The following is a 20,787-nucleotide window of genomic DNA, read 5'->3' as shown; positions in this document are numbered from 1 at the left end:
GACGTGGGAGTGTACTTTTAGTTTTAGTCTTCCGCTGTATAGTGTGTGTTTACTTATTAAATTGTTGTTTAGTTTAAAACGTACATAGTTTCTACACTTGGTATATGAAATTTTTCATGATGACAAATAAAGTCGGAGCTTTGGACGGGTCAGTTATTTCCAAACCATGACAACTTGTGTGTCAATAACACTGCATGAATGTGAAAAATTGGTGTGTATCCAACAAAAAAATAAAGATTGGAAATATGTGTGTATATTATAAAGAAAGAAAATGAGGATTCGAACATAATTACAAAAATGTTGTATTTTTAGGGCATATATCGATGAGCAAAATACTCGATGAAAAATTGTACCAAAGCAATGAATGCCTACTCTTTTTCTTTTTATAGGCAATGATATATTGCTATGGCTCTATTGCTCTTTCAAATGAAGATTATCAATCATCAAAACTTTGAAAGTAAGAAACTATTTTTTGAAGTATCAACCAAGTTCATCACTTCATTCTAAAGCGAGGATTGAGAAAGTAATAAGCAAGGTCAATGTAAGCAGAAGTTAATGAGTGAAGGGCTCTTGCATCTACATTTTGTGTCGTGGTATTGGCTGGCATTGAGTCAGTAGACCGTTGTTTGTGCTACATGTATCAATTAGGATTATCATTATTTTTTCACCACACCCTACCCCTTAACTGATGCTAATGAGATTTGAACCTGTTAATTCCACGATATCTGTTATTCTAGATAACTAACATGTCAAAGCTCACCGGCAATTAAGATTAAAATTGTAGGGTGATTACAATATGTGTAATACTAATTAATACCTACGTAAATCGCCATATAAAACTCCTTGTGAGAAGGAGTATGCATGGTAGGTCTGACTCTTAGCTATGATGGGGCACCTCTGAGTCAGTGATTGCTATTCTACCAATAATCAGCAGCTTTAAATTGTTTATTCTAGCTTTGGTAAGAGATCGATGAGGTGACACTATATAATTATGCGCAGTGAGACCATGTTTTATAATATTTTCATCCAATCAATCAGGAAAGCACAAGATAGAAGTTAATCAACAATGTCAAATGAAAGTGCAGCAGCGGATTCCGATCCCAACTCCGGCGTTGATCCTTACCAGCGCCTCCAGATAGCACGCAATCCCGACGGCAGCATCACGCGCTTGTTCAAAAGTCCAGACGCCCCGCCCTCATCTGATCCCAAGCTTCCCACTCCAGTTCTCACCAAAGACATCCCCATCAACCAATCAAATAACACCTGGCTTCGACTGTTCCTCCCCCGCCATGTACTGGACCAAACCTCACCAACTACCAAGCTCCCTCTCGTCGTTTATTACCATGGTGGAGGCTTCATATTACTTAGCGCAGCCTCAACCATTTTCCATGATTTCTGTTTCAACTTTGCAGCCGGCGTCCCCGTGATCGTCGCATCTGTCGAGTACAGGTTGGCTCCTGAGCACCGGCTGCCGGCGGCTTATGATGATGCAGTGGAGGCGCTTCACTGGATCAAAACCAGCCAAGATGATTGGTTGAGAGACTACGCTGACCTCTCCAATTGTTTCCTTATGGGATCCAGTGCTGGGGGTAACATAGCCTACAATGCGGGACTTCGTGCGGCTGCTGAGGGCATTGACCTTCTCCACCCGTTGAAGATTAGAGGGCTGATATTGGTGCAACCGTATTTCGGGGGGAATCGAAGGACTAGTTCAGAGTTGAGGTTGGTGAACAACCCTGTTTTGGCGCTAAGTGTCTGTGATCTCATGTGGGACTTGTCGTTGCCTATCGGGGCTGACCGTGATCACGAGTATTGCAATCCAATGGCGCGTGGCGATTCTAATGGCTTTGATCAAGTGAAAGCACTTGGGTGGAAAATCTTGGTGAGTGGCTCTGATGGAGACCCGCTGATCGATCGTCAGATTGAGCTGGTGAAGATGTTGGAGGCAAAAGGTGTACAAGTGGTGAGTCAGTTTATCGAAGGAGGTTATCATGGGGCTCAAGATGTTGAACCCTCCAACGCCAAGGATGTGTTTGTGCTTGTTAAACATTTCATATTTCCTTAATTTGTAACTTTTGCACTTTTCCAATAATGTTATGATATCAAAAATAAAATACACAAATCCTTGGTTAACTATCCCGTAGAACAAGGCCTAAACATGCAAAGTGCTGCATCATTATGAATTTCATCACATTGAAAAATTCACTCACAGCCCTAAAAAGGAGAAGGAAAAAAAAATACAAAGAAGAACATCAGGAAGATTGCCTTGAATAGCTTTCTAAGATCGCTGCAGTGCAATGGAGAAAAGCAGCCAAAGATAGAAATAGCCAAAAACCAAAGGAATTCACAAAAATAACATAGACCCAGTGAAAAATTGAATAAATTAGATATTTAGAACATGACTTTAATCTACACGACATGACTTTAATCTACACGAAAGCCACGTATCACATAGAAGAGATGTCTTACCCAATTAAAAAAGGAGAAATCTCCTTTTGGAAGATCAAATGGACTGGCAGTACCCATTCCTACTGGGAATGGGGAACGGGTTTCCTAGCTCGTTCTTATTGGGAGACAAGTTTTGAACTACTAGTAAAGGACGTTTATATAAATATAGAGAGGGAGGAATTTGCTTCACATAAATCAAGAACTCTAAAGGCCAAGAAGAAAAAGCTAATCTCGGATTTAACAACTTGAGATTATTCGATCAAATTTTTTTTCAAGGTTTTCAAATTATGGACTCCCTGGATTGGGCAAAGCTGCCTAAGGATGTATTAGATTTAGTTTTAGAGAGATTACCGACACCGGCAGATTATGTGCATTTCATAAACACACGCAGTAGGCTAACAGGTCATCCACTCTTATTGCCTTACACAGGCAAAGAAGAGACATGGAAGTGAAGTTTTATAAAAACAAAAATTGGAAAATGAAAAATGTCCGATATAGGTTAATTTATATATTTTCCTTAATTTGCCAGGGGAACCAGGCATTTTCTTTCATAAATGAGATGACTCCGCGCCTGCAAAATTGTCAAATATCAAACCATGAGATCACTTCTCACTATGAGAAATTGAAATTTCTGGAACTTCTACTTGTATGCATATATTTATGGAAATTATTTGTTGATAAATAATTAAATGGAACTTCATATCGGAATTTATTATTGTATGACTTGCAAAGGCTTTCACATGAGGCAAATGAATTAAATGGAAATCATAACACTGCTACGAATCTCACAAGAGGATTATTAGATGAATGACTTCTAAAACTTAAGACTACCTAGCTAGCTACCTGAGTACGCTATAAATACTATGGCCTTTTGAAGGTAATATAGGAAGATATCAGGAAAACATGAGAGCAGATGTGTAAAGAACCACAAGAAGGGACATACAGTATCCCATAAATGGGGCGAAAGGTTTGATGATGAAATATTGATAGGAGAAAGAAGATCAAGGCCATAAACTGTCATTGTCATGCTCCATTTCTTCTGCATCCTTAAAGCACTGATCATTGATCTGAAGCTGCAATGGAGTTCAAAATGTCATCAATGGCACATCTTCTTGAGACTTAAAAGAACTGATGCAAAGGGCACTAACTAAATGAATATTTACAGCCTACCTCAAGAACAGTACAAAATATATAGGTCCCGATCCCCATTGGATCGATCAGTTGCAATTGAAGCATTTTGCTCAGAATCTTCTCCTGATAATACCATTGGATTCAGAAGAAAGAAACCAGATATAATAATAGCTTTTATATGACACAATGAGTATTGAAGGAAATGATCACATGTAATCAGGAAGTTGATTCTGTCAATCACTACCAGATAGCTATGTTTGTGATTATGCTTTAATTTAGGATTAGAAGGTGGATCTAAATTGCCACACACATATGTATATAGCATGTAAATCAATACTATGAATGATAAGAAAAATATTTCTTCTTCACATATCAGAGCAAACGATCTGAGACCTAAAACGTGAAACAATCACACCACAACCAAAACCTCCATGGCAGGTGGCGAAGATCAGAAGATCATTCAGCAGCCACGTCTTCACCAGTATGAAACATAAGTCAGAAACACGGAATCTCCTAGTTAACTACATTCATATGGTTGAAAACCAATTTGGTAAGAGGGTAAAAGTTGTACGTAGTGACAATGGTTCTGAGTTTAAGCTTGCACAATTTTATTCCTCCAAAGGGATCATCCACCAAACCAGTTGCGTCAACACACCACAACAAAATGGTGTTGTTGAGCGCAAACATAGACATCTACTCAATGTTGCTCGAGCCATTCTCTTTCAAGCTCACTTACCTAAATGTTTTTGGGGGGATGCCATTCTCACCTCGACATACTTAATCAACAGGACTCCAACACCACTCTTCAAGGGAAAGACACCTTTCGAAAAATTGTTCCATAAGATACCAAATTATTCTCATTTACGAGTATTTGGTTGTTTATGCTTTGTGTCCACTCACTTCTCCAAACCGACCAAATTTGATCCTCGTTCCACCAAATGCATATTTTTAGGTTATCCTCATGGTCAAAAAGGGTATAGAGTTTATGACATAGCCAAACAGAAAGTCCTTGTTTCCAGAGACGTTTTATTCTTTGAGGATATCTTTCCATTTCAGTCCAACACCAAAACAAATTCTCCATCCACCATGCCTATTTTTCCGCCATCATTTGAGGTTCAAATCTCGATTTTGATCTTCCAGATTTACCTCCATCTCATCAGGAAGATCCCATTCCTGAAAAGTCTCCTCATGATCTTACTTCCGCTGCAAGTCAACCACTCTCTCACACCACCAGTCCTCCTTCATCGGACTTAACCATTCCTTCTGCCACTGAACACTCTTCTTCTCCTAATTCACAAACCGAGACCACCATTATGCCTCCTACACCGTCCTCACCACCACGACGATCTTCCAGGACAACCAAAATTCCCTCATATTTGTAGGATTTCCATGTAGAGGCTGCTCTCCCCTCACGACTCACCCCGTCACCTTCAACGAACGTGGTTCTTCCTTCAGGTACCGCTCATCCTCTTTCTCATGTCTTATCTTATGATAAACTCTCTTCTCACCATCGAGTATTCACCACTAAACTTACCCTCCTGCGAGAACCTACTTCTTTTTCCCAAGCAGTACAGAGTCCACAATGGAAAGAGGCAATGCACAAGGAGATTAAAGCACTCCAAGCCAACAATACTTGGAGTTTGGTGCCCTTACCACCACATAAACGGCCCATTGGTTGCAAATGGGTTTATAAGATCAAACTCAATCCCGATGGTACTGTTGAGAGATACAAAGCACGCCTAGTTGCTAAGGGATATAGTCAAATTGAAGGGGTTGATTATCGTGAGACTTTCGCCCCTGTTGCCAAACTGACAACAGTAAGAGTCCTCCTCAGTCTCGCCGCTCTGCAAGGCTGGCATTTACATCAATTGGACGTGAACAATGCGTTTCTTCATGGTGATCTTTATGAAGAAGTGTGCATGCATATACCTCCTGGGTTCGACCGAAAGGGGGAGACTAGGGTTTGCAAGCTACACAAGTCGCTCTATGGCTTAAAACAAGCATCACGACAATGGTTCATTAAGCTCTCAACAGCTCTCAAGTCAGGAGGATTTCATCAATCTTGGTCTGATTATTCCCTATTCGTCCGAACACATCAAGGAAAATTCACGACCTTATTGGTTTATGTTGATGATGTAATCCTGGCAGGAAATAGTTTGAAGGACATCATAGACACCAAACAATTTCTTGCCAGTCATTTCAAGCTAAAGGACATGGGACAGCTCAAATACTTTTTGGGAATAGAAGTGGCCAGATCAAAGCAAGGGATTGCATTATGTCAGAGGAAGTATGCCCTAGAGATTCTTGAAGACACCGGTTTCCTTGGTGCCAAAGCGTCACGTTTCCCTGTTGATCAAAGTATATCACTCACACAAACGAATGGAGATTTACTAACTGATCCCTCACAATATCGCAGGTTAGTGGGACGGCTCATATATCTCACCATCACTAGACCTGATCTTGTCTATGCCGTCCACTTACTAAGTCAGTTTATGGATAAGCCCAGGCAACCACATCTTGATGCAGCGCATAAGGTTTTAAGGTACCTTAAACAAGCACCAGGTCAAGGGATTCTTCTGCCTTCCACAGGGTCCTTAGAGTTAAAGGCATATTGCGACGCTGACTGGGCTCGTTGCAAGGATACACGGAGGTCAGTATCAGGATATTGTATTCTTCTTGGGAAAGCACCAGTTTCGTGGAAAACAAAGAAACAAGGTACAGTAGCTCGCTCAAGTGCGGAAGCGGAATATCGCTCCATGGCCACTACGTGTTGTGAGGTGACTTGGTTACGCAACACATTAAAGGATTTGAATGTAGATCATACACAGCCAGTTAAGTTATTTTGTGACAACCAAGCTGCTATTCATATTGCATCAAACCCAGTCTTCCATGAGCGCACGAAGCACATCGAGATCGATTGCCATGTTGTTCGTGAAAAGGTGCAAAGAGGGATAGTTAACACTGCATATGTGCGCACCACAGAGCAGCCAGCAGATCTGTTTACTAAACCTCTGAGTTCAATCCAGTTTGAGGCATTACTTAGCAAGTTGAGTGTAATCAACATACACTCCAACTTCAGGGGGAGTATTGAAGGAAATGATCACGTGTAATCAGGAAGTTGATTCTGTCAATCACTACCAGATAGCTATGTTTGTGATTATGCTTTAATTTAGGATTAGAAGGTGGATCTAAATTGCCACACACATATGTATATAGCATGTAATCAATACTATGAATGATAAGAAAAATATTTCTTCTTCACATCGTTTCTCTTTAATGAGACCATAAACTTTGATGAGTTGTAGAAACTAGGTGGTCCATCCCAGACCTTCTGCCTCATCTCCAGTTTCAATCTTTAAAGGAACAGTATTCAGAAAAACCATGCACCAGAATACCAAACAACAGGAAGTCACATATTAAATGTAACAATCAGTCAAGAGTCAGAAATAACAATCTTAAGCCTAGCTACAAACTAATATGGTAAAGAACCAAGGATACACAAACCCTTAGAATCAAAATTAGTAAAATAAAAACTCAATGTACCACTCAATGATGATCAAAATTCTTCAATGCATTTGCATGCATATAAATGTATGTCTGTCTATCTTATGCACAAAACTCATCAACACATGGGGAGCTATCAAGTTACGAACACCCCATGGTCTACCTATAAAATCGGAGGACTACGATTTAGCATTGATAAGCAAAAAGACCCTAACAAAGGTTTATACTATGACTATAGATAAGGAGAGACAATAGATGTCAAATCAGCAAACACAACTAATTCTACAGTTCTACTAAATTTACTAACCCAGAAGAATTAGATAGCAAAGCCTTTACCTGTTATAAGTTCTCTCTCAACTTCATCTTGATACAGAAAAATAAGGTGATTGATAAACAACTTAAAAGAACAGAACCCCGATACATGTACCAGAAAGATGAAGTTCCGAGGGTCTAGATAAGCCATGAAAAATCATATTTGAACCCAACCCAAAAGGGGTTATTTAATTCTTCATATTTTCTAGCATTAACAGCTCAACCGTTGAAAATTTATCAAACCGATGAGGTAGACAAAGTTACCCAAACACAGTATATAGTATGTAGCTAATTGAACCCATAAACTAGTAAGAGCTCAATAATCCACACAGAGAAACTGAATTTGCTTCTCTATTCTACAAGGTTTGACTAAAATTCTGGGGTTTTAAAACACCCAAAACAAAAAACAAAAAAAAACAGCTCCGGTTTCATTTTAGCGGTGGCCAATAGCATTTATTCGCGCCAATAAATCACGTGATCTTTTTTTGCATGGTGGAAGATGATTGGCTTACTTACTGCAAGTATGTTAGGCTGTATACCAGTGGATTGTAGCAACTAAAGATACAAGCAATAGTACAACAATGTCCTGTGCTCCTGTAATTCATGTCAAGCAGCAGGTTCCTTGTAGAAAAAGCAAATGTCAACTTGTTTAAAACATTAGCATCCACAGCCTCAATACCAAAAACAATGAATACAGAATCTAAAAGCCTTTCATTTTTCTATGAGTCTGCAAAGTTGGTTGTACAATAAATTGAAAGTCAATCTTGTTTATTGTTTGATATCTGCACTTCCATATGTTGGCTTGCCTCTTCAAGAGACAGTTTTTCCTTCTCGAGGGATTCAAGTTTATCAGCATTAGCTTTTTGAATCTTCTCGGGGACCTTTTCTTTGTAACCAGCAGCATTCATCACCTTCGTAATCTTCTCCTGTTGCCTGTTGAGTATAAAAGTGCTGTTAGAATGATTTAAACTTATATTTCGGATGTCATTATATTTTACTCACTGCTACCCACGAAGAAGTTGAACCCGTGTAATCCAAAGAAATTCATGACTGAACTATCTTTCAACATTATCATTCATAATAAACTTTCCAATTATGTATCAGGTATTCTAACTCTTAAGATTGCACTAATACTATACTCATCTTTAAAGTATATACCTTGTTGTAAAACTATATTCCCTTAAGGGATGCTAATCAAAGCTGAGTTTTTCAATTTCATAAAAGCTGGTGGTTGTGAGAACTGCAGGGTATCAAATTAAGTTAAAACTTCCAACTTACAATTTAATGTCTTCCATCTTTTTCCGGATCTTTTCAAGATCTATTTCTGCAGAACGAGATCCTAGAACCTTCAGATAAACAGATAGGTTTTCGTTTACAACAGACACAGCACATCCAGTTGGGGCAGCTTCATTCTCACTGATTACCTGTGGATATACGAATTTATCAAATCTAAATACAAATCAACTACAGGAATTTAACATTTAACCTTGATTTAATAGGAAACAGAATTGAGTAAACTACAATCATGCAAGACAGATACTTACCGTCAGAGATGACAGATTGGCAAGAGTTTCAATCTCTAGTTGTTGTCTACATATTATCTCTCGATCTGACATTGATCGACACAGCACAAAAGCTGGTCGTCTACAGAAACAGAACAGACAGGATGAGAACTCAATTATATATCAATTTGCAACATTAAAGTGAAAAGTTTGCAGATGTCAAGCAGAAGAAAACATGTCACACTGCACTACGGAATTACCTTTCACGACTCTCTTGAGACAGTGACCGGAGAGATCTAACAATAGAGTCAATAAGACTCATTTCAGACTCCACCCTTTCATTTGTCCAGCACTGGAAGAATAAAATATAGAAAGATAGTTACTACACAGACTAAGTTCATATCCGTTCATAGGTGTACATGGTCATCTATAAAAACCAGAAAGCACCTACTTATGGCCTGACAACTATAATGCAAGTGCAACATCACCCAACTATCAAAAACAAACATTAAAATTATTCCCCATGTATGACATAAAAACAAACATTAAACTACAATAACGGGGAAAACTGTCGAAGTGCAGAGCGAATAACCTAAATATAAAACATGAAATATATGAATGAAGGACATGAATGTGCATGAAGAAAGCCCCTGTAGTACAAAACCAGTCGAAGACTTCTTAAATGATTCCAGTTATCTGACATTAACATAATTGCCTCTTATTAATAGGACACCTGCAAAGTGTCCACCCACAGAAAAACTACCCACATACCAAATAGCTTAATCCTTTCCTTTTTAATATTGGACTACATTAGACACCAATAAAATATAAAGATAAATAAACAACCTCCACGATGGATGGGTAGTCGCATATCATAATTGATGCTGCCCTATTGTGATGCTTGGATGATGGGAGACGCTGCCATAGTTCTTCAGTAACGAAAGGCATAAATGGGTGAAGCAGCCGTAGTCCAGTATCCAGACACAACCAGAGCGTGTCTTGTGCAAAACCCCTTTCAGATGCAAACTTTGGATTGTTTCCAGCAAAGTAGGGTTTTATGGCTTCAATGAACACATCACACAATTGGTACTGCCACCAAGCATACACTGCAGTGGCTGCATCTGAAAACTCGTACGATTCCAATGACAAAATAGTTTTGGAGATGGCTTTATTAAGTACCGAGAGTATCCACCGGCAACTAAATGGAAGCACATCCGGGATTACTGTTGATGGCGGAACATAATCATCCCCAAGTTTGCTCATAGCAAATCGTACGGCGTTCCAAAGTTTATTACACCACTGCCGGTAACCGACAACCCTTTGGATATCCAGATTTATCTTATCAGACTGAAAAAAGACAACCAAAATATGTTACCAATCCATCTAAGAAAAAACAGTCGCCCAAAAAAAATAGAAAGACAGAAACCTAAACCTGAGCAGTGTATGAGACCAGAGCAAAATGTAGCGCATCAGAACCACATTCAGCAATACCATCAGGAAAATCCTTTTTTTGGCCTTCTTTGGCTATAGCTATTTCCCTCGGGTCCAAATTTCCCTCTGAAAGCTTCTTGTGTAGATCTTCCAGCGAAATACCATTGATCACATCAAGAGGATCAATGACATTCCCCAAGGACTTGGACATTTTACGCCCATGCGCATCACGAATCATTGGATGCAAATACACCTGCAGAGCAGCACCAATCACCTTAGTAATCAATATATAAAAATCAGCACCCAAAATATGCATAAATAGCAGAAAGTACACATCCGTCATCTGTACGTGCATAAGAAACAGAGCATAAATTCCAATATCGCAAATTTATGAATTTCCATTGGCCTATGGTCAAGAGCAACCTTATGTTAAGAATTGATAACAAAGGCCTCCAAATTTGAATCTGGAAAGAAGTATTCTCAGCGCTTTGACAAGGTTGATAATCAACCATACTATATTTTGTCAGGAAGCCTGAATACTACATTACTTCCATGAAGCTTGACTCCACTGGTTACAATTGCAAATCCAATCAACTATATTAGAGAAGGCACCTAACACCAGCAGACACAATACATTGTTTATGATGACAAGAAGAAAAATAGAAGTTTAACAGTAGGAATAACATGCTACCGATTAGTAAGAATGCAAATAATTTATTTTCTATAAATTTAAACCACTAAAAAGGAACATTTGCTCTTATATTTTGCAGTCGCAACTTGTGAGTTATAATTAGCTACAAGTTGACTAGCTAGCACAAACATCTATTTGTCCATTTATTGCTCACCTTTGTGAAAGGTACATTACCACCCAATGTACTTCCAAGCATTACCATACGAGCGACCCAGAAAAAGAGAATGTCATGCCCAGTTTCAAGAACTGAAGTTGGATAGAAAGCTCTCAAATCTTCTGTATCTTCCGGCCAACCCAACACGGACAATGGGAAGAGACCAGAAGAAAACCACGTGTCAAGCACATCAGGATCCTGTTCTAGTTTAACCTCCTTTCCCTCATATCTTTGACCAGCCAGTGCTTTAGCCTCTTCCTCATTTCTTGCAACCACCCATCGGTCATCTAATGATCCAAAATCTTCTGGCTTGTCACCATCCAAAACGGCATACCATGCAGGAATGCGGTGACCCCACCAAAGTTGCCGTGAGACGCACCAATCACGAATGTTCTCAAGCCATCTATGAACAAGAAAACATAAGCTTTTTATTTTTATTTTCTTTATGTGGAAATGATAAAAACAGCAGCTTATGTCACCAATTGTAATATTTATTACCAATAAACACAGTAGAAATTTCTCTCAGCAAAGTAAAGGAAAAAAGACTACCTCTTCCAATCAGCATTATACTGTCTCGGAATGATGTCAAGCTTTCTATTATCATCATCTACAGCAGCATCAAGGGCTCCCTTGGCCATACCACTACATTTGACATACCACTGGGGCTTTATCATGGGTTCAACAACATCCTTGCTTCTAGAGCATATACCTAGACGCATCTCATTTGTCGTTGCTTCTTTAAAGAGGCCCTAAATGCAAAGAGAATAATGTCACCAAAACACTCATTACAGCTTTGAGAACTTGACGTAAATGGACAGTACCCTCCAACTACTATGACAATATGCAACGAAAAACAGGTGACACTGATAAGTGATGCAATTACAAGTAGGTAGTGCTAATTATGGAATGAAGGGACTGCAGCCAATTCAATTTCATTGTTTGAAGAGTATCAAGTTGAAAAGAACAATATGAAACTTGGAAGATAGAGAAGACATATTAATAGTGTTAAAGGTGTACAAATACCGATAATGGTAAGCACTTCTCAAACCAAAGATTAAATGACAGTCACAACTTAATAGATGGTACCTTCTTCTTTAATGCTTCAGTAACTGCCTCCCGGGCTTTGAAGCGTGGCATCCCTGCAAACTCTCCACCATCCTGGTTTATTTTTCCATCATCAGTGAAGACATTTATAAAGTCCAGATTATGGCGCTTTCCGACGTTAAAGTCATTAGGATCATGGGCCGGAGTAATCTGAGTGACACAAAACACCAAGATTAAATTTACATACTGAAGCATAAACCTGAAAGGAAAAAAAAAAAAAAAAAAAAAAAATATATATATATATATATATATATATATATATATATACAGTCCAGCTACACTAAGGATGTCCTTAGTTTTTCTTAGGTACGAATTTCCGGTTTTCACCCACTTTCCGATCAAATTTTCACATCTTAACCGTTCAGTTTTTAGGCCCTAATGTATAGATCACCTCTGCAAAATTTCAGCCAAATTGGTGATCATTAAGGCATCCAAAACTGCAAATTACAACAATGTAAACGAACGGTTCCGGTTCGACAGATTCGGTTCGTTCGTGTAAATTGCAGTTTTGGACGCCTTAACGATCACCAAATTGGCTAAAATTTTGCAGAGGTGATCCATACATTAGGACCTAAAAACTGAACGGTTAAGATGTGAAAATGTGATCGGAAAGTGGGTGAAAACAGTAAATCCGTTCCATAAGAAAAACTAAGGACATCCTTACCTGAGAAAAATCCTATATATATATATATATATATGCTATTATGTCTAGCTCTCACCTTCACAGCACCAGTCCCAAACTCTGGATCAACGAGAATTGCATCACAGATTATACGAATCCTTCTTCCATTAAATGGATGAATGGCATGCTTTCCATGAAGATGCTTATATCTGTCATCATCTGGATGTACAGCAATAGCAGTATCACCGAGCATAGTTTCCACTCTGGTGGTTGCCACAACTATCTCACCCAAATTGTCTTCCAGAGGGTATGCAAATGATGTTAAAACGCCAAATTCAACACGGTTCTTGTATCCAGGAACCTCAAGAGATGTTCTTTCTTTTATATCTATATAGTCCACCTACACATACAGCAAGAAATTCAACAATACTGAAAATATTTGGAAAAATTACACAACCAAAAGGAGAGTGCTGACCTCAATTTCAGATATTGCTGTTCGCAAGACACAATCCCAATTCACTAGGCGGTTATCCCTACAAAACAAAAACATCATCAGAAAGACAAGAGAACAACATATAGGTGTAGATTACTGAACAACATATAGGTGTAGATTACTGGAGAAGACAACCAACCAAAGCATATCAAAGAGACATGGATCAATTTATTCAAAAAAAAAAAAGAGACATGGATCAACATATAACAAATCATTCTATCACACTAGTTTGTGTTAATTCAACAAGTTCAATGGTCTTTACGCCAAAGACTCAACCCCAACAAACTGAAGATATAAGCAAAACATGGATACGAAATCAAATTAGAACCACAGATATAGAGCTGGCATCCCCACACAATAAAATCTTGAAGTCTTATTTATCCAATTTTTCCACAAGGTATCACATAAATTGTATATATCAAGGCAGCTTATAGTCTCATCTTAAATTACCACCTGAAGGAATTTGCAAGATGTTCGTGTCAATAGGGATTACAGATACTCATATTAGCATAAAACTATGAGAGAAAAAATCAAAATAAACAAAAAAGCAGTTCAAATTAAGTGCAAGATTAATCTGATTTTTAATAAAGCATACCTGTAGATAAGCCCTTGCTTATGAAGCCTCACAAAAGCCTCCGTCACAGCATTTGACCTCTTCTCATCCATTGTAAAGCACTAAAAATAAAGGAAATAAGTTATATCTATGTACATTATACATGTAAAGAGAGAGATCTTTTGGACCATGTCAAATTCAAGCAAAGTAAATACAAGCTACAGGAAACTCAAATGCTCACCTCACGGGACCAATCCAATGAAGCACCCAGACGACGTAGCTGCTGTAGTATAGTGCCCCCGTAATTATTTTTCCATTTCCAAACCTTTCACAAACAAGATAAACAATCAACAGTATCAGTAGGTAAGAATGAATTGGATAACCTTTTAACAGCAAAAGTATCATGAAATCTAATACTAGATATCAGTTTGAACTCACTTCAGACACAAACTCGTCGCGACCAATATCATGTCGGGTTAAATTGCGTTCACGCATCAGCTTCTTTTCTACAACAACCTATAAACAGCATATAAAAGTTACAGCCAGCAAATAAACAAAATCTGTATAGAAGATAATCTATATTTGATGATGAACGGAATGGAACAGAACCTGAGTTGCAATCCCAGCATGGTCCATTCCAGGCACCCACAAGGCATTGTAACCCGACATTCTTCGCCAACGAATCATAGTGTCCTGCATGTCACGAAATAACGTCAATTAAGTTTTTTAGACAACATTTGGAAACCACCAATGAACATAACAAGTGCAGGAATTTATCTACAGACGCGACCTCAATAGCAGCAGTAAGGGCATGGCCTATATGAAGCGCGCCAGTCACATTGGGAGGCGGCAAAACCTGCAACACATGTAAGAACCAGTTAATTCTGCTATTTGAAATCACTTAAAACACAAGAACACACTTTTGAAGGCGCGACACCACACTTACAATCACAAACGGAGGTTTAGAGCTCTCAGCATCTGGCACAAAATACCCCACTTCCTCCCACCACTGATACCACCTAAAAACCATCAAGCACAAATCACAACATGCACAATATACAATTCGAAACCAACAGCAAAATAGCAAAAGGCAAACACGAAACTCACCCCTTCTCGACAGCACTTGGACTGTACTGTTTGGCCATCTGCTTAGACATCTGCTTCTTCTGTCCAACCGGAGTCGGAGGATCAACAAAATCAGCTGCATTTTCATCCTCTTCATTCCCACGCTTCACACTCTTCTTCTCACTCTTCTTCAAAGCAGCATTCGCTTGTTGTGCCTAAAACCACATCAATTTTTCAAAACATGAATCCCTAAACACCTCAGCAGTTCATCACTACACCATAATGGCAATTTCAATCGCATCCAAAATCACTCGATATCCAATTTACCTGGAACTTGGCAGCTTTCTCTAACGCTTTTTGCTTTTTCAATTCTTTCTCTCTTGCCTAAAATCAACAATTCTCTTCAGTAAAAAAAAAAAAACAAAACAAAACCTCAGGCTAAAATCACAAAGAAACAATCGGTTAAAAGTAAAAAAAACCTTCTCTTCCTTCTTCTTCTTCTTCTCCGGGTCTTCGATTCCAGCGTCCATCTACAATCGAACAGTCCTGAGTTAGATATAAACTGATGAAGCGATGAAATCTACGGCAATGATTTGGCGGTGGATTTTCACTTACGGCTTTGCCGGCCGGAGCTGATCGAAGAAGAGGAGGGCGGATATGGAAGTGACGGAGGAGATAAGGCGCCGCTGCAACTTTGATTTGGTTGCCGATGGACTGGTAAGAGCTTGGCGGCTTGGCTAAAACCCTAAAGTAGGGCCCAAGCATATATACGCTTTGTAATGTTTAGGCTATAGTGTGGTTTTATATTTGGTGCCAAAAAATATTGTTCCTTTTCTTGCAAGGACTCTTCTTACTACTTTTACCACTTTGTACTAGTCAGGTATTGGACTAGGGCCTGAGAATTCAACCTCTTAATGCTTTTAACTATAATCGTCAAACACACGTACCAATGAGTTTTGATTGGTAAAATTCTTCTCGAGAGTCGAAATCATGCCAAGTTAGACAGCAACTGTACTAGGGAATCTCCTCTAAAAACTCCATTTTATTTTCAGGGATTTGGGGTTTGAGTACAAACACCAAGGTTTACCACCTTTGCTTTCGAACCCCTCAGCATTGTGTCAAAGCCAAGGCCTGAACCCCAAGGTTGGAGAGAGCTAGTAATTGGAAACATCATTGTAGTTCAGTTTGGTTCATTAACAATATAACAACGAGGATGTCATACAATAAGCACATTACGTCGGCCTATAGATACTTGTTGCCAATATCTGTTATGGTTATGACCCTTTCTGCATAAGCATATATAGCCTCACTATATGGACCGAAATAAGTCAAATAACACAACATGCTAAATTGTATCCACAAAGATTTACAGTACAATATAGAAACTCAGTTACTGAGCCTCACATCTACAAATTGAGAGATTTTCCAGGAAAAAACCACAAACACAATGACCTGGAAACTTGGATTCTTTCGGTGGAAACAAATGGACATCTACCAATTGGACATCTACCAATGAAATGCAAAAAACCACGTGAACCACCATGGTAAGCATTTCAGATAAATGCATACACATGAAAAAAGAGAGAGAGTGAGAATATTAATTGATGAATTAACGGGGGTGAACATGTCGTGTATCTTGATACCATCCACCATCTGAGCACCACTTCATATTCAGGACTACTACTTTGCTTTCTTAAGGAGAGCTGCTGTCATAAACTCAGCGTCATCCTTGACAAAACTCCACCAAAGGTATGTGAGAGGGATGGTGATACCGTTTGCAATTGCATGAGCATCTATAAATCCTCGGTAAGGTGGGAAGTCGTATATCTCCAAGAGCATGGTAAAGCCTCCTCCCACAACAACCACCCACAACTTCCAGCGTGATGGATGACGGGTAGTACCAGCCCAAACTGCCCATATAAGAAGCTGAGCAACGCCCATGGCCGTGCAAACCTTCATATTCAAACCTGCAAAAACTTGTATGAGTTCATTTCCTAGAAATATTGGAATCCCACAACTACGCCACAGCAAATACTGTTAAAACCAACAAGATTAAATTGAATTTCTGACAAGATGCTTGTCCTGGCTGCTATACTAGAATTCATTAGGCATGATGATCGAAGCCACTACATGGAAATGCATTTAAAACATCTGTGTCTCCATCAGAAGCTGTTTCAAATAAACTCAACACAGAAAAGAAGACATTTCTAATGTTTTCTATGCATCCACTGTAACCAAAATTTAGACACATATCTCCCAATCCATGATACCCCAATTGAAAGAAATGTAACGAATTTCATGCACTGTTGACCAGTAACAGGTTCATTAATAGAGAAAACAAAACCAAAATATTACAACTGTTTCTGATGGAACCAGTAACTTCACTTCTTGTGACTAAACTATTATGAAGGAAGAAATTAACTTAGTGCAGTGAAAGACAGGGCAGCAAAAGGATTTTGCAAGTGCAATCTACAAACAGCTAAATTACCACATAATTTACTCTAGTTGTGGTATATTTAGTACGGCAATCCTTTACATGCAATTGCATTTGAGGTAATTGCTTTTGGAAACCAATTTTCATCATTCACATAATGGGGCTTCTAGAAAAATGTATTACCGCAATCAAGTTTATAGAAGTTCAGGTACAGTATGTGTGTGGTCACAAATGCAATCAGTGGAGCACAGACCATGACCCTGGCGGCCTCATCTCTGACATTGAAAGCTCTCAGTATTGCTACAATGAGGGAAAAACCAAGTAATGCGACAGCAGAAGAAATATCTAGTTTCTCTGTCAACTCCACATCCCTGCATTGTACAAAAAAGTTAAGAACATAATCAACATTCGATCTAAGATGAACATATGAGAATTTTGTTCTCCCCTGACTCTAGGCACAATCAATTCACTAAAATTTTGTATCTGGTGCAACATCAGTAATGCAAGTTATAGCATAGTTTTGCTTTTGCAATTTTAACTTGGTATTGTGGGTAACTAAACAGCAGAGGGGAATCTATTTTTTTCCTGCTTTCATGAATTGTGACCTTGTGAATCTAACGTACTGTGCAATTGCTATGTATTTTATTTTTCAGCCAAAAGTTCATATTTTTGGAAGAAACTATTGTATTTAATCATCCACATAGTAAAGGAATACAAAACCACTTACCGGCTGTGAAATACACCGCTCCAAAACCAAGCATTCATTGATAAGATCCCCCAGATATGCCACACGCCAGTATATGCATAGTAAGTCTTCCTAGTTGGCCTCAGAGGCAACTTGTAGTATACGAGGATAAAGAATGAAATCCAACCTTGAAATTGCATGGCAAGATTGAGAGCAGAGAGAGCAACGGAAACAGGTTCCTGAAAACATGAATAAGTTCATTGAAATTTATTAGGCCATGCCAGCAAGCAAAATTAGCTTAACTAGATCAACAATGAACTTTCTCTACTGAGCTTGAGTGGAAACCTGAATGCCATAAACACGCCAAAATGGCCATTTTCCATGATACTTTACAGGCTTGTCACCAAGTCTCCCCCTTTCCTCCTCCCTCGCAAGCATGCAGTGGTACCTACAGTCAGTTTGGCAGTCCCATTGCTTCCAGCGCAAATAGAGAGGTTCTTCGATATACCAAGGGCCATCAATAGGTTTCCCATCAGATGAAAATTTACAGTGCTGAAAGCATTTCTCCCCTACACATCCAGATTTTTGACACTGCTCCACGCAAGACCTGGCACAACCATACAATCACAATCACAACAATTCCACATCAACCGAAAAGCGAAAAAGTTACCGTTTCACCAAATAACTGTTTTTCAGAGAATGGACCACAAATCATAATGCAAATCTTTTTTCTTCTTCATTCTTTCTTTTCAATAAATGCACAGCATGACGCTATAAGTATCTAATTAATCAGTCATTAATATCACCTCCATTATGTTATTAAAGCAAATTTATAACCTCAATTTTCATTCTACCATTAAATCATATATAACTTCCATCATTCCCTAATAAATCAGTTGAACACATCAACTAACAAGTACATCATACACAATAATACGTAGCCTATTTCCAGATGTCTGAGTTTCCGACCGTACAATATGATGACCTCATAAAATTTCTCTTTGATTTTGCTGTATCAAAAACTAAACCTACCTCATTAATCAAACAGTAAAAGCATTACTGAACTCATATAATCAAAAGCAAAGTCGCTCGATTTTTCTCAGCAGAAAAGCTCAAGGAAAACGAAAACGAAAGCGAAAAATTCCACAAATACATCATACACAATAATACGTAGCCTATTTCCAGATTTCTGAGTTTCTAACTGTAAAATACTAAGGACCTCATCAAATTTCTCTGTATCAAAAACTAAACCTACCTCATCAATCAAACAGTACAAGCATTACTGAGCTCATATAATCAAAAGAAAAGTCGCTCGATTTTTCTCAGCAGAAGAGCTCAAGGAAAACGAAAACGAAAGCGAAATTCCACAAACGAAAACGAACAACTCAAGCAAGCTCTTTCGTCTTGGAAATTGAACGGAAATGGAAACGGAGAACGGAAAAGTTACCGGTAAATCGGATCGGCGTCGCCGGAGCTGGCGAGGAGCGGCGGAAGCAGAGCGGCGGAGAGTGCGGCGAGGAAGAGAATGCAACGGAGGCGGGGGGCCATCTGATCCGAAAGTCAACAAGACGGAAAGTTCTCGAGGTTTCTAGAGCTGGCGACGACGAATGTTGGCTCCCATGGAATCGAAGATTGATTGAACTCACAGAGAGATAGAGAGGTGAGTGAGTTGGGGGAGCGAGTTGAGTTGAGTTGAGGTGAGGAAAAGGAGCCTCAGTGAGTCAGGTAGAGCGAGTTGAGCTGGGGGCGATTCTGGTGGTGAATCGAGGCAGCGGAGACCAGAATCTCGTGAGTGAGGTTTGTGGCGATTCTCGAGGGGACGCGTGGATTGCTGGACGTGCTGATATGCTCTCTCTCTCTCTCTGAGCTCCAGAAAATTAAATAATATCCTTCGGACGCTTCTAGATACCCGCTGTAGATTTAGACTCGTGTTAAAAAAATTCTTCACTTTTTTGATGATTTTGGCAATCGCTAGTTTTACGTTGTCACACTTGGGTGTTATATATACATTGATAAACGAATATCTACAATCCGTATGCTTCTAGATAAAACTCGTATTGCTAAACTTCTACACATAATTAAATATTACTCATTTATCATTATAATTTTTTTTTTCTACATGCATTGTCGGCAATTGCTAGTTTTACGTTGCTGCAATGAGGTGTTATGTACATTTTTTTGATTATGAACACGAGTTTCATGAATGAATATCTAGAATCACACGAATTGTTAGGTGGAACAAAATTATTCAAACCAACTATAATAACAAGAATAAAGAGTTATGGGTGATTAAAAATGAAATGATCCAACCCGGCAATAAAGGATGACAAAAATTCGGGTGGTGTAAAGTCTCTTATGATTGATACCTTTAAAAAAAAAAGTCTCTTATGATTTACATTCCTTTTTCCTCATTTTTGTCTTTTAAGTAATTATAGCATCATCATTTTATGCATTTTTAGCAAAATATCATTGTCACACAGGTGTACTGTAGTTGACTCGTGGACTAAAATTCAGTAAATGAAAAATCATGATCACAAGAATCATGGATAACCTAATGCAAAATCATCCGAATTATAACTATCACAAAAATTAAAAAAAATTATATATAATCAAAGACGAATCCATCCAAACCAATCATATGTGGAGCGAAAATTTGAC

General features: G+C 38.7%; 3 protein-coding genes and 1 long non-coding RNA gene across 4 annotated transcripts; 1 reads left to right on the top strand and 3 right to left on the bottom strand.

Annotated features, from left to right (window-relative positions):
- The first annotated feature begins 759 nt into the window (after positions 1-759).
- LOC133715987 (carboxylesterase 1) lies at positions 760-2,411 on the top strand. Its single transcript, XM_062142711.1, has one exon. The coding sequence runs from the start codon at positions 1,067-1,069 to the stop codon at positions 2,063-2,065; it is 999 nt and encodes a 332-aa protein (XP_061998695.1). The 5' UTR covers positions 760-1,066; the 3' UTR covers positions 2,066-2,411.
- An 11-nt stretch (positions 2,412-2,422) lies between these two features.
- On the bottom strand, positions 2,423-3,766 carry LOC133715988 (uncharacterized). Its single transcript, XR_009849293.1, has 3 exons — positions 3,619-3,766; positions 3,392-3,521; positions 2,423-3,019 (listed from the first exon to the last, which is right to left on the bottom strand). It is a non-coding gene; the product is annotated as an uncharacterized LOC133715988 (long non-coding RNA).
- Positions 3,767-7,966: 4,200 nt separating this feature from the next.
- LOC133714169 (valine--tRNA ligase, mitochondrial 1) lies at positions 7,967-15,803 on the bottom strand. Its single transcript, XM_062140243.1, has 21 exons — positions 15,626-15,803; positions 15,490-15,540; positions 15,338-15,394; positions 15,053-15,225; positions 14,892-14,964; positions 14,736-14,801; positions 14,555-14,638; positions 14,384-14,461; positions 14,187-14,270; positions 13,988-14,067; positions 13,375-13,432; positions 12,997-13,299; positions 12,260-12,427; positions 11,723-11,922; positions 11,174-11,576; positions 10,330-10,581; positions 9,744-10,244; positions 9,158-9,249; positions 8,940-9,039; positions 8,674-8,819; positions 7,967-8,328 (listed from the first exon to the last, which is right to left on the bottom strand). Exons 1-21 carry the CDS (start codon positions 15,773-15,775, stop codon positions 8,154-8,156), a joined length of 3,294 nt encoding a protein of 1,097 aa, XP_061996227.1. The 5' UTR covers positions 15,776-15,803; the 3' UTR covers positions 7,967-8,153.
- A 531-nt stretch (positions 15,804-16,334) lies between these two features.
- LOC133715795 (uncharacterized) lies at positions 16,335-19,997 on the bottom strand. The gene is made up of 5 exons (XM_062142446.1): positions 19,577-19,997; positions 18,475-18,736; positions 18,172-18,368; positions 17,628-17,815; positions 16,335-16,977 (listed from the first exon to the last, which is right to left on the bottom strand). The coding sequence occupies exons 1-5, from the start codon at positions 19,675-19,677 to the stop codon at positions 16,691-16,693; spliced, it is 1,035 nt and encodes a 344-aa protein (XP_061998430.1). The 5' UTR covers positions 19,678-19,997; the 3' UTR covers positions 16,335-16,690.
- Positions 19,998-20,787: the final 790 nt, after the last annotated feature.

This window comes from Rosa rugosa, chromosome 6 (genome assembly GCF_958449725.1).
Source record: "Rosa rugosa chromosome 6, drRosRugo1.1, whole genome shotgun sequence".
Lineage (NCBI taxonomy): Eukaryota > Viridiplantae > Streptophyta > Magnoliopsida > Rosales > Rosaceae > Rosa > Rosa rugosa.
This window is presented reverse-complemented; position numbering and strand designations above follow the sequence as displayed.